Source organism: Parus major, chromosome 4 (genome assembly GCF_001522545.3).
Source record: "Parus major isolate Abel chromosome 4, Parus_major1.1, whole genome shotgun sequence".
In the NCBI taxonomy this organism is placed as follows: Eukaryota; Metazoa; Chordata; class Aves; order Passeriformes; family Paridae; genus Parus; species Parus major.
Window position 1 is genome coordinate 45,469,068 of NC_031771.1, and position 12,154 is coordinate 45,481,221.

Sequence of the window (12,154 nt, forward strand, 5' to 3'; positions counted from 1 at the left end):
CTCTGATTTGGTTGGAAACAAAGTTACATTTTACATCAGTGACCACCATTTCCGAAAGTATTTCCTCTATTGCACTGGACTGAACTGACTAATTTAGCTACCTTATTGCTATCTGCATGGACCTGAAAGTAGGAAATCTTAACAGAACACAAAGTTATTAACACAGAGTGTTCCAGTGCAGCTGGTCTACACCCTCACACATGGATCCATAGAACAACTCTGCTTTTGACTGAACCACATTTCATCCTCACAGAGGAAGTCTGAAGTTTGTTAAAAGTCTACCAAATAATTCTAACTGGAAAAGTTAAGACAGATTGATCCTCCCCGACACAAAGCCAAAAGTCATTAAAAAGACCACAAGAAAAGGAGCACTGATGGTGGCCTTGACTTAAATATCTAAAAAGTCATCAGATATTTGAGTTCCAAGAGTAGCTTGAATTTCTGAAACAGCTCCACAAAAAGATGACTGAGCACCATAACTGTCGCTATAAACTTCTCCTGGTAAGCATTCATGTATAAAAAACACCCAATAATCAAAAGGTATTTATGAAAATAATGCAATGTTTACAGCAATGCTCTATCTACAAAGCAGGAGGAAAGGTCTACTCTCTCTGCAGGAGTGTAAGAAGCAGAAGGAGGTAGAAATGACCACAACACCCCCAATCTTTTTTTTCCATTAGAAACATCCATGATAAAAATTCTTACATTTTAAACTTAGAAGACTCTGAGGTTAGTAGAATATTCAGTAAAGAGGGAGGTTTTCAGTCAAATGAGCTTTGTGTTTTTCTTCCCCAAATAAAAGAACACAGTTTTGCAGAAGCTCAAAGAGTTACTTCCTGCTCCAAATGTTTTGTTTCCTGGGCCAAAAAAAGTATTTTCCCCTTTCTGTTATTTCCATTTCTTTCTATTATATCTATTATTATTATAACTATTTCAGCTATATCAATAGTGTCTTTAAAAAATAAATAGCTTTAATAAAACAAGATGTATTTAAAAGCTGCAAGGTTTCATAGCAAGTAATTTCCTGAGAGAAACTTAACACACTTCCTTCTATTTCATGCCAGAGAGTCTCTGTGATCATTTGCTTTACATCAGGATCATTGCTTCATTCAAACTTGTAAAATATGCAAAAGGTAAAAAACTCTAGAAACACCCCCTTTTCAATTGGAAAATAAATAACAGTATAAAGAGAAAAGTGAATCCTTTTCTGTTGTTTATATGGAAGATACTTTAAAATGTATGAAAAGCATCCTCTCAAGAAGGAGCAAGAAAAAAGGACAACTTTAAATACCTCCTTCTTCAGGTTCTTCAAAATTTTAGTTTTTACTTTAAGAAACTGTATAGTCTGAAAAATGCTCTTCTCTCTTCAGAGATATATTCAATACTTGACCTCTATGTATTGATCAATGTATTCACATAAACTCTCTCCTATCAACAATAAACAGATAAATCTATTAACTTTAGTTACAGATACAGGTACCTTTATCTTAAATACACACACTGTTCCTATTTCCAGGATAATATAAATAAATTGCTTTTTACTTGCATAAACAAATTTTATTTTTTTTTAATTTTTATTTTTTTACTTACATGCATATAGCTACCATTACCACCTTCCCTGGTCCCTTGAAAAACATAGCTGCTGTACTGGAGCGTGGCTACATAAAGAAATAACAGATTATTTAATAACTAAATCTTGATCTAATGAGAAACCTACCATACAAATTGTTAAATAAAAAAACTTTGCACTGCCTTGTATTGCAGAAGTTCTTGAAGGCAACTAATTTACTACTGAATGTGCAGCCAAATTGCAGGTGAGTCTTATGTATTTCTACAAATGGTTGGCTATTAAAATGATAAACATCCAGTGAGGTCTCCAGCAGAGGCCACTGCAGCCATAAAGCCCAGAGCCTGCTAAGGAATCATTCTGTACACCCAAGCACCTGGATCTAGGGTGTGTGTCTACTTAAACAAAGAGGAAGGGCCAGCAGTGCATAGACAAAAGCATTCATCTTCTAGGGTCATTTTTCTTAAACTTATTTAGTTTTTAATTAACAATACATTCACTACATATAGTAATAGGTTATACTTGAAATCATGAGTACAGCTGCAATTTTGATAAGGCAACTGAAAAAAAAGCCCTCTTAACTGATGGATTACACTGTCACAGTAGGAACCCATTTAAGCTGTCATCATAACATTTACTACTGCACAACAATCAGATATAGATCTGGTATATCACAGTGTAAAAAAGTCTTCCAGCAATATTCAGTTACACAAATTTTCCTTCAAAAGGTGTTATAACACATTTCATGACACTTTTCTAGCCAAACACTTGAAAATGTCCCTACCTTAGTATTTCCAAAGAACTCCTTGTATTCCCACAACAGCCTTTGGTTTCTAAACAGATCTGCAGTACAAAATTCACATCATGAATATGTACTAGTAACCAGTAGTTTCAGGAATTGAAATCTACTTTTTTTATGCAGCAGCCAACTTCTAAAAAGAGCTACATGATCTATCTGTGAAAAAATTCCTCTCTTGATGTTATCAGAAACACATGTTGCTATACACTCATGCAAAATGCCAAATACAATCTGTTATGATCCTATACATTGTTACCATTTCTACCAACAAATGATAATGCACAGAGGGAAAAACTCAAAATACACTTCAGCAAATTCAGGCAGTAAAAATTAAAATTTTATTTTTATCCAAAAATTATTCTTCAGATCAATGAAAATTTTGAGGCTCCTGACTGCACTTTCAGTACATTTACAGATACCTCAACAATTCTAGCCTTTTTTGACAGAAGGGTGTTCTAGTGGTACAACTGTTTCAAAAAAAAATTCACCACTCATTTTAAGGGCACAACTGGACTAAATATCTTGTAGCAGCATTGCCTCCTGTGTGATTTTAAGTGACTAGACAGATCTACAAACTAATGATTTGGCAATATATATTATTGATAATGCCAGCAATGATAACAAAAATATTACACAAAAAAATAATAAAAAAAAAAAAATAGGGGGTACACTTGTCCCCTTCTGAAACACAAAGGCAAGCTGAATTCTTTTCAGAGGAAGAAAAAAAAATAATGAATAGCAGCATGGTATGAAGATTTGGATCAGTTCTAACACTTTTCAAAATTCTCAATTAGCAAAATGCAAAACCACTGAAAATGTAAATGTTATCATTTAAAAATGAAAGCCCTCCCCAAAACAGTATTACTATGGATCTCCATTGAATGTATGTTCTTGCTGTATCACAAAGATGATGAATTGGAAGATAGGAACAGACTGTATCTGCATTGATAGTAACATTTTACTCTAAGATTATGGCAAGAAACCTCATCAGCAATTGCTAGTTCCAAATTTACATGTTTTCAATAAAGAATCACTATCTTGTGGATTTCTAACAATCATACTTTCTTGCTGCATTTTAAGGTATTTGAAAACTGTACTCACTTTCTCTGTACTTGATCTCTGCCTCTTTACGTCGCTTTTTTTCTCTGGCAAGAGCCTCTGGACTACCCCAAACTTCAAGAGACCTGCATGAAGTAAAAGTAAATTAACAATGTTTCTATTCATGCAACTTTTTTTTCAAGCACAAAACCATACGCTCCCATTTTATATACACAATCTAATTATAATAATCAATATATAAAACATGTTTGGATAGAAAATGGAAAACATTATTGCCCTTGTACAATGCAAACCTGACTTTTAAAACTGTTCTCTCATATCAGCCCTCTTGAATGTTCTTACTTTGCCTCTACATCCGATCTCAGGTACACCGTGAAAGTCTCAGTGTCATCATGGGGACTTCGGCGCTTAATTTTTCTCAGCTGGTCTAAATCACTAAGGAAAGTGAACAAAGTGTTTAGTGTAAGAAAAGGATCATATTGTTCTACTTGGACTTTTATGTCTGGGTGATGATCCACAGTTTTGATATAACTAATTTGTTGTACAAAAAACATGAAGTTGTCTACTTCAAACAGAAGAAACATGAAGCAAGTGATCTCTAGCAGGCTATTGAAAACTACTGTTTTTCACATCCAAATGTCTAAATCATGTCCTCATACTATGAAATCCTCCTACACACAGAAGACAAAGTATCAAAATACTAAATAATAAAACTAAATAATAATGAATGATCTGTATGTAACTGATAATGTGCATATATGCTAAACAAGAGGCTTTATGAATTAGCCTCCCTAAATGGAAATCAGACGGCATGTGACTAGAAAATTTTAAAAAATTTAATCACAAAATTTACACTCCCAGAACAAGCTGCAAAAGGCTGAAGATAACAAAGTTGCTTGGGAAACAGATAAAGTTTCCTGTGCTGAGCTACACCTTAGGGCACCTACACCATTATGTAAAAGCAGGAGGAACAGAAGTGTCTTCCCCCAACAAGATTTATGGTCTCATAAGTATAAATAAACCACTCTAAGAAGCAAATACTGAAACATAAAAATTTAGTGCAAGCTCCTTGTCCATTGTAAAACTAAGCAAGAAATAACTTCAGCCCCTTAAAATTATGTACACTGCAAAAGCATTTAGTAAAAGTTTTGGTGCAAAGTCACTCTACAATCACAACTCCTTCTCATGCATATATGAGCAAATATTCAGAATTTAAATCTCAACTCAAACCCATCATACCTGGATTTAAGACAAAACTCATTTATTGCTCTGACTCCAGTGATGAAGTTATTCTGTGTGTATTTTGGTCCATACTCTCTTTTTTTAAGGACTGCTTTCACTTGAAAAAAAAAGCATAGATACACAAGTTAAGTCACTCATAGAGACTACAGAAGAAACTTCAAAAAGTAATTCAATCTAGTGTCATATTGATATCTCTTCGTCAAAATCTGAAAAACAATGATTGTCAGTGACAGAGAATATTGACAGTGAAGAGAAAGGTATTTCTCATTATGGAAATGAGCAAGATTTGAATGATTTACCCCAAAAAATGCTACTTACTAAACTGTATTTCAGGGTTCTCAAATCTAACTGCCACAGTCACCTACCTCTCCAGCTTTGAAGTCAGAGACGGTGCTTGGCTATATTGAATATGCCACATTACACATACCATATGTAACAGCATTCAAATATGGCCATTTGGAAACCCTTGGTCTAACAACTGAAATAGCAACAGACTGCTACGTTTGTATTTTTTCCAATAATCAAGTACACCTTCTACAGATAAGATTTTTGACCTTTGCAGAGCATACAGAGAAATGAGACAGACTGTATACATAATTTTTCTCAACAATTACATTCAAAATTAGTACTCCTAACATTGGGCATTTCTAGAAATTAAAAACATAAATTCTTTATTTATAATGCTTTTTATATCTGGAAGATGTACTCTTATCACATCAGATTTTCATGCACAAGGAAAAGAGCACCACACATATTCAGAAAAATTATAAATGGAATTTTAAATTTATGCTATTATTTCCTGCTTATCTGTACATACATAACTTCACCTTATTCTCAAATGTAAAATACTGTACACTAACATGCATTAAAAACACGTTTATTGGAAGAATAGTTACATTCAGAAGGATGTAACACAACTAACACTGTAATATAATCTACATTACAGAATACAGCTTAAAACAAAAAGCTCAGATTCTACTGGTGAGGAGACTTTAGAGCACACATGACCTCCTTGAGAATCACAGGACTCATATAATTTCTATAGCTGGTCCAGAGCTACTCCTTAAGTCAAAGGATACTGACAGAAAGATACTGCTTTTGAAGACTCTGTGAATATTTTTCCCAGAGTTCTAAACTGTCTTATTTCTGCGTTTTGAAGTTTAATAGCAAAATACATTGCTTGTCTCTCCATGACACACCAACAGCACAGGTATCAATATTTATCATCATAATCTGATTTCTTTCATCCACTTGGATCTTGGAACAATTTTTTAAGTCTCTGAACAATCATATTCATCCCACAAAGCTAAGTGAAGGTGATGAAAAAAACTTCATATACTTCCCAAAAACACTACACCATTTACTACGGTTAGAACAGGTTGATAATTTTTAATCAGGAACACTTCCCATTGTTTATTTAAAACAAATATACACCCAAATCATATTAACCTTACTAAAAAACAATTTATGGATTTATCGAACACTTACTAATTCATCTTTCACAAATACAGATACATTTCACTAAAATAAATCATATATTGTACACTATATATATTGTACTGTAATTATATATGTTAATGTAATTATGCATTATGCATAATAACATAATTATATATGTATTATGTAATTATATGTGTATATTGTACAGTATCTCAACAATCCTATTCCTAGTTCAAGTAACTGTATAAAACTGTAGTAAATTTGAAGAAAAAAATAAATAAAACACTTTAAAAAGCACATTTTTTTAAGACTAGTGAGCCTTGAAAAATGCTACTGTCTTTGTAATACTTAGTAATACTTGGATTAGTAAGTTTCTAAGTCAGAGCAGCATTTTAAGATTAGAATTCCACTTTCTAGACACTAACAAAATCCTTAACATAAACATTTCCCCTTGCACATCTTTAATTAAGGGAGGGAAAACTTTTACATATTTTCACAATTATTTCACAGAATTTTTTCCTATCTACCTTGCATTTTCTCCCTCCACACGTACACTAGAGATAATAAATCTAAAGAAATGGAGTCCCCTTGCTCCACTAGGGATGAGAAGGTAGAGAAAAGCAGGAGATTAAACCTGGGAAGAAGTGAAGGATTAGAAGAAGGTGTTTGAAGATTTAGTTTCTATTTCTCAGTACTGTAGTCTGATTTGACTGGCAATAAAATAACTGATTTTCCCCAAGTCAAATCTGTTTTGCCCATGACAGTAATCAGTGAGTGAGCTCTCCCTGTCCTTAACTCAGAAGCCTTTCATTAGATTTTTTTCTACCTTATCCAATTAAGAGGAGGAGTGACAGACCAGCTTGGATGGGCACCTGGTGTCCAGTCAGTGTGTCAAGTCCACATTACTACACACAATTTTACAGAACTCAGATTGGGCAGTTCATGTCATCAAAATAAATTTAGAAGCAACACTGATTAGATTAACTCAGTAATAAGAAAGAACAGAGGAAGACTTAGAAAAAAGGAAGAGGGAAGATCAAGTATTCAGCTTAGCCACATTATGTCTGAGAGGGGAATGGATGTGCCTAAAAACACACAATGAGAACAGTCTGCAACAACATGTGAAAAAACAAATCAGTCTTTTCCTGATGAATTTTGAAGCTTAAAGGAAAATTAAACAAACACAGAAGAGTGAGTAATTAGAAGGAATACTGCCATGTTTGATTTTTTAGGAGTAATTTCCAAACAAACAGTACCAAACAAAGCTGGCACACAAATGTGTTTTTAAAATGCTATTCACAAACTTGCTTACACAATTGAAGAGAAGCCAGAGTTTCCTTACCCTTCTTTTTTTTTCTTTTGACTACTAGCAAACAGCAGTAAGTTCCAATACACTAAGTATTTCCTTACCTTTTACTTGGATTGGCTGTTTAGGTGAAGACTGCTTTTGGCCTGCATTGGTTGTATCTTGTCCTGTAAAATAAAATTAAAATTCATTGTAAATATGGAAGTACCTACTTTTCTTTTTAGTAAAGAGTTTGACTGACATAACCTTGGAAGAGATCTTAATATTGCATTGCACCCAGACAATTAGAAAATATATTTACCAGATTTCTAACCTTTAAAACTCTCAAAAGATAGAAACAAAAAAAAAATAATAATTTTAGGGACAAGTTTTATGCAAAGCTTTAAATATAATTAATTCTAAATGGCTTATGGCTGCTATGTATCAGAGTGTTTCAAAGTTTCCAAGCTGGGATTCAATTTTAAGGGATGGAAGCTTCTTCATTTACAAAAAGTTAGCCCCTTAAAACACAGAATATTAAAACTAAAATCCACAACTCATGTAACAATCTGGAGCTGGAACAAAATCAAATTCTTTTAGCTGATTTTCAAACTTGAGGATATGGTTCTATTAAAAAAAAATGGCACAAAATATAATTTACAATAGTAAAATGAATCTTAATATTTGAAAAACTATAAATTCCAGTAATTTTAGTGAGATTTCTACTTAGAAAACGGAAGTACTACTTGAAAATTCAAACACACGTTGCATTCTTCTCTCATACATAACCTTCAAAATAAAAACCTTATGGTTTTAACATGTCAAACCAACATACCCACTCTTTTGTGCCCTACCACTCTATAACTTTGGAGGTTTGCCACACATTCATAATCATTCACAAAATTAAGAATTATTTTATTGAAAGTGATATATTAAAAAAAAAAATATTTTATTTTAGCAGGTTAGTGTTACATAATGAGGTACTCCTAGCCTAACATGGTACATAAATACTTAAAGACCAGATTCTCCTGAAGTTTGAACTACATAACTATGTTTCAAACAGGCAGTTAGTTAATGCCCTAAAAGCAACTGAGAACTACAGCCAATTCTAAGATACTTTCTTGGAAAAATAACACTTATAAATTTATGAAGCTGACCTTACTACACAGCAAATAAGGTTGCACCATAACTAGCATTCCTTAAACAGTCATCCCTTTCACTTGAAAACAAAATCCCTCTGTTGTTCCTTTCTTTTCTTACCTGGTTTAAAATGCTAAGCAACTGATCTATTAATATTCATGATAAAAAATTTCTGCTAAGAGTGCTTTGCAAACACTGAGCAGCAGCTTCCTTTCAAAATGTACAACCATTTATATCATCAAAAGAAATATCACAAACACAATTTAACAAAAGACTGAGTCACAAGACTTCAGGGGGTACAGGATGGTTGAAGACAAAAATACTATGATTATATCCATGCACAAACATCTATGTACATCAAGCACCCTTTCAAAGTTCACTACCTCACCTTAGAGTCAAAACAAAATTATAGTGCATCACTGAGGAAAAAGGATACAGAATATTTTCATTCCCACTCACTGTTTTTCAGACAAGTAGATGTTGAAACGGTAACTTTCAAGACTGAACAATGTTTAAGAGTCACTTTTGTACTTCCAAACATCAGAATGTAATCCTCTTAGCTGGCTACAGTTACTAATTTTTAAAGACTGTTGCAAGCCCCAGGAATTTATAAATTACTAAAGAAGGAACTAATATCTGCTATCCTGACCAGAAAAAGGAAATTTTCTTAGAAGACCACTCCATTGTAGACAAAAGCACAAAGAAAGAGAGCTTTCATTTTGAAAAGCATCTGTTATCACTTAAGCACAGTCTTCTGAGCCTGTATCTGTGCAGTCCCACAGTTAATAAGCACCAAAATCAGAAGATGTTACAATGGAGCAAGGACAAGACAGTTCTGAATTTCACAAGCACCTAACAAGCACAAGATTGACAATCTAACAGCAGGAAGGGTCAGGTTACGCACACTGTATCAAATGTGTAATGTGAATGCTGCAGTTCTAACAACTGTCAGATTAGAAAGCTCCAGCAGATGAAACAGCTCAACCTTCTTTACTGGTCATTTATAGCCTGGCTTTGAGATGCCACAATGCTTAATAGTGGCACTCATTCAATCTTTATCATTAATTCCTTTGACACAACACACCAGAAATGCTACCAAAAAAAATCAAATAAACAAGCAAAGTCTGAAAGATGAGTAATACATTCTATTTCTTATCCCTTAAATTACTTAATCACTTTCAGCATCCACATTTTTTCCATCACCACTTTAAATTTGATTACTCTAAACTTAAATCTTTAAAATATCAGAATGACAAAGAAATAAATTTCAGTATTCCTCCCTGCTTATGTATTTGAATTTGCTATATAGATGCCCACAACCAAAAATACCAAGAGTTTTGTAATTGTAATATCATACAATTGGGAAAAAAAAAACAACAAAAACCTATCAGTAAATATATTAAGCTTTTACATCTTTAGAAATACTCTTTATTGTAGCTTAGTACTACCTGTTTCAGTTTTTTGCAGGGTTTCTCCATGGGCTGATCCATTTTTATCTTCTGATCCAAGATCTTTCTTCTGACCATTGGAGGTATAAACTCTCACTTGACTCACCAACTGCACAGGCAGGCGATTACACGGTAGAATATAGTTCAGGTTCCCACTTTTCATTGAAACTTGCCATCCTAGCAAGTGGAAGAAGAAAAGCTGTTTCAGGCAGCCATTTTGGAAGGAAAAAGAAGGGAAAGCAGTCCTGCTCTGGCAGCATAAGTTATGGAAAGTTAGCTTGTAAGTACTGACTCATGCTTATTTTACCCGTATTTATGAACTACAAAATGAGACTACATAGCATGCTTTCACTACCTCCCTTTAAACACCCACTTTTAAATTTCATTCTAATATTAGGGGGATTTTCCCACACTCCAATATGCATTTTTCCCAGAGACCTCTGGATGATCTTAAGGGTTAAAAAAAAACAAAACAAAACCAAAGCCATCTGACAAGACAGACTTTCTGATACATTAATTCGTTCCTAATTCATCAATTCAATTCTCATTCTAGTCATACTGCCTCCAAGTCTTTAAAAACCATATATTTATAAAAGAACAAATACAGACCACTACAAAACTATTAGCCAGTGTTGCCACTGCATTTCACTCTGTGCACACCATACAAATCACAGCTTACCAATGAAGAAAAACTGAACTACGTGTAAATTATACAGGTGCTACAGAAATCATGTAGAAAAGCACACATTGTAAAAAATATTTTATAGGGAAGCATCTTAAATTTTGCAGCATTCACAACAGACAAATTGCAAGATAAATATGCAAAAAGTCCATTGAGAAACCACCCTGGGTAGGCAATCTTCCATTTCAAAAGATTAACCAAAAGCAGAGTTGCAGTACAGACCAACCTGTATTAGCAATCAGTTTCTTTTAGGGACCACAACACTTTTGTAGAGAGGGTAAATAACACCTCCAACCAGAAATGCAGCAGGGAAACTGGCTGCTTTGGAAAGCACTCACTAAAAAATAAATACATTTTTAAAAATAATTAAGAGTTGCCAATAAATAAAGTCATACACAATATGATCACTTAACTATGAATAACACAGCTCTCACCAAAAAAAAGATAATATTTTACAGAACTGTCCATTCGTAGAAGACTCAACAGCTTTCCTTTTTTCTTTAGTCTTCTGCACACTTGCATGTCTACATGTACCGACCTGAACTTTACTGAAGGAAAAATTTCCCCAAAAGAGGACAGCTCTTACTGACAGCTGTTGCAATGTGACAAAAGCCCTTAATACCGAACTCAACACGGCTCACTGAACTCACTAGTCACTAATTTATAAAACACTACGATAAATACGTGGCAGCCGATGAGCGGTGTTGTTTCCTAAGCTTTGGTGATACTGGAGCAGTTGAAAAGGGGAAACTTAATCTAGAGGGAAACTTAATTTAGAGGCATTTTCCCTCCTAATCCATGCACATACAAGAAGCCGTTAAAGAGCATTTGCTGCAACTTAACCGTGACTACACGAAAATGGAAAAAAACTGCTCAGAATTCAAATTCTATGAGATCTGTGGCCTAAAGGAAAAGCTCGCTCCTCAGTCCAACACAAGCCCTGTAAAACCGCGCTACGTTTTATGCAATTACTGCAAACTTCGGCCCCGGCATGGGCATGACGCGCCTGCTTTACGTCAGGCGGGGCTGGCAGAGCCCGCCCGAGGACACCCCGGCCCCGCACTGCGCTCGCAAAACACTTGCAGGTTTTCCTTCTTTTTACAGCCGACCCTCAGAAAGCAGCCGGCGCTCCCGGGCCCGCAGGTGCCCGCAGCCGGGAGCGGCGCTCCCGCCTCGGGAGGGACCCCGGCTGCCACCACCGCCTGCGAGCGCCGGGACTCGCCGTGCCCCAGGGAAACGCGGAGCTCCGTCCCAGCTCCTTACGAGCCGCGGCCGGCGCGGTGCGGCGGCCCGGGCCCCGCAGGACTCACCGTGGCAGGCGCGGGGCCTCGGCGCCGCCTGGCACCGCAGGTACAGGCGGTAGAGGCCGCGGCAGCCCCGCCGCTGGGCGGCCAGGGCCGGCATCATGGCGGCGGCCGCTCGGCAGCGGCCGGCGGGCGGGCGGCGACTCGCATCGGCGGAGGCCGGCGCGGCTGCGGCGGAGCCCCGCTGG

General features: G+C 35.7%; 1 protein-coding gene across 3 annotated transcripts in view; it reads right to left on the minus strand.

Moving 5' to 3' along the window:
- SLC30A9 (solute carrier family 30 member 9) overlaps positions 1-12,099 on the minus strand; it is a 34,941-nt gene extending 22,842 nt beyond the window's left edge. For 2 of the 3 annotated variants that reach the window (XM_033513360.1, XM_033513361.1), the window contains exons 1-8: positions 11,973-12,099; positions 9,981-10,157; positions 7,518-7,580; positions 4,665-4,764; positions 3,768-3,860; positions 3,468-3,550; positions 2,352-2,410; positions 1,591-1,658 (exon numbers count right to left, since the gene is read on the minus strand). In XM_033513360.1, coding sequence (XP_033369251.1) covers positions 1,591-1,658; positions 2,352-2,410; positions 3,468-3,550; positions 3,768-3,860; positions 4,665-4,764; positions 7,518-7,580; positions 9,981-10,157; positions 11,973-12,069 — 740 coding nt within the window. In that variant the 5' untranslated portion in view covers positions 12,070-12,099. Of the gene's footprint in view, positions 1-1,590; positions 1,659-2,351; positions 2,411-3,467; positions 3,551-3,767; positions 3,861-4,664; positions 4,765-7,517; positions 7,581-9,980; positions 10,158-10,888; positions 11,000-11,972 lie in introns of those variants that run through there. The other variant, XM_015624930.3, reaches the window with a different exon arrangement.
- Between the last annotated feature and the right edge of the window lie 55 nt (positions 12,100-12,154).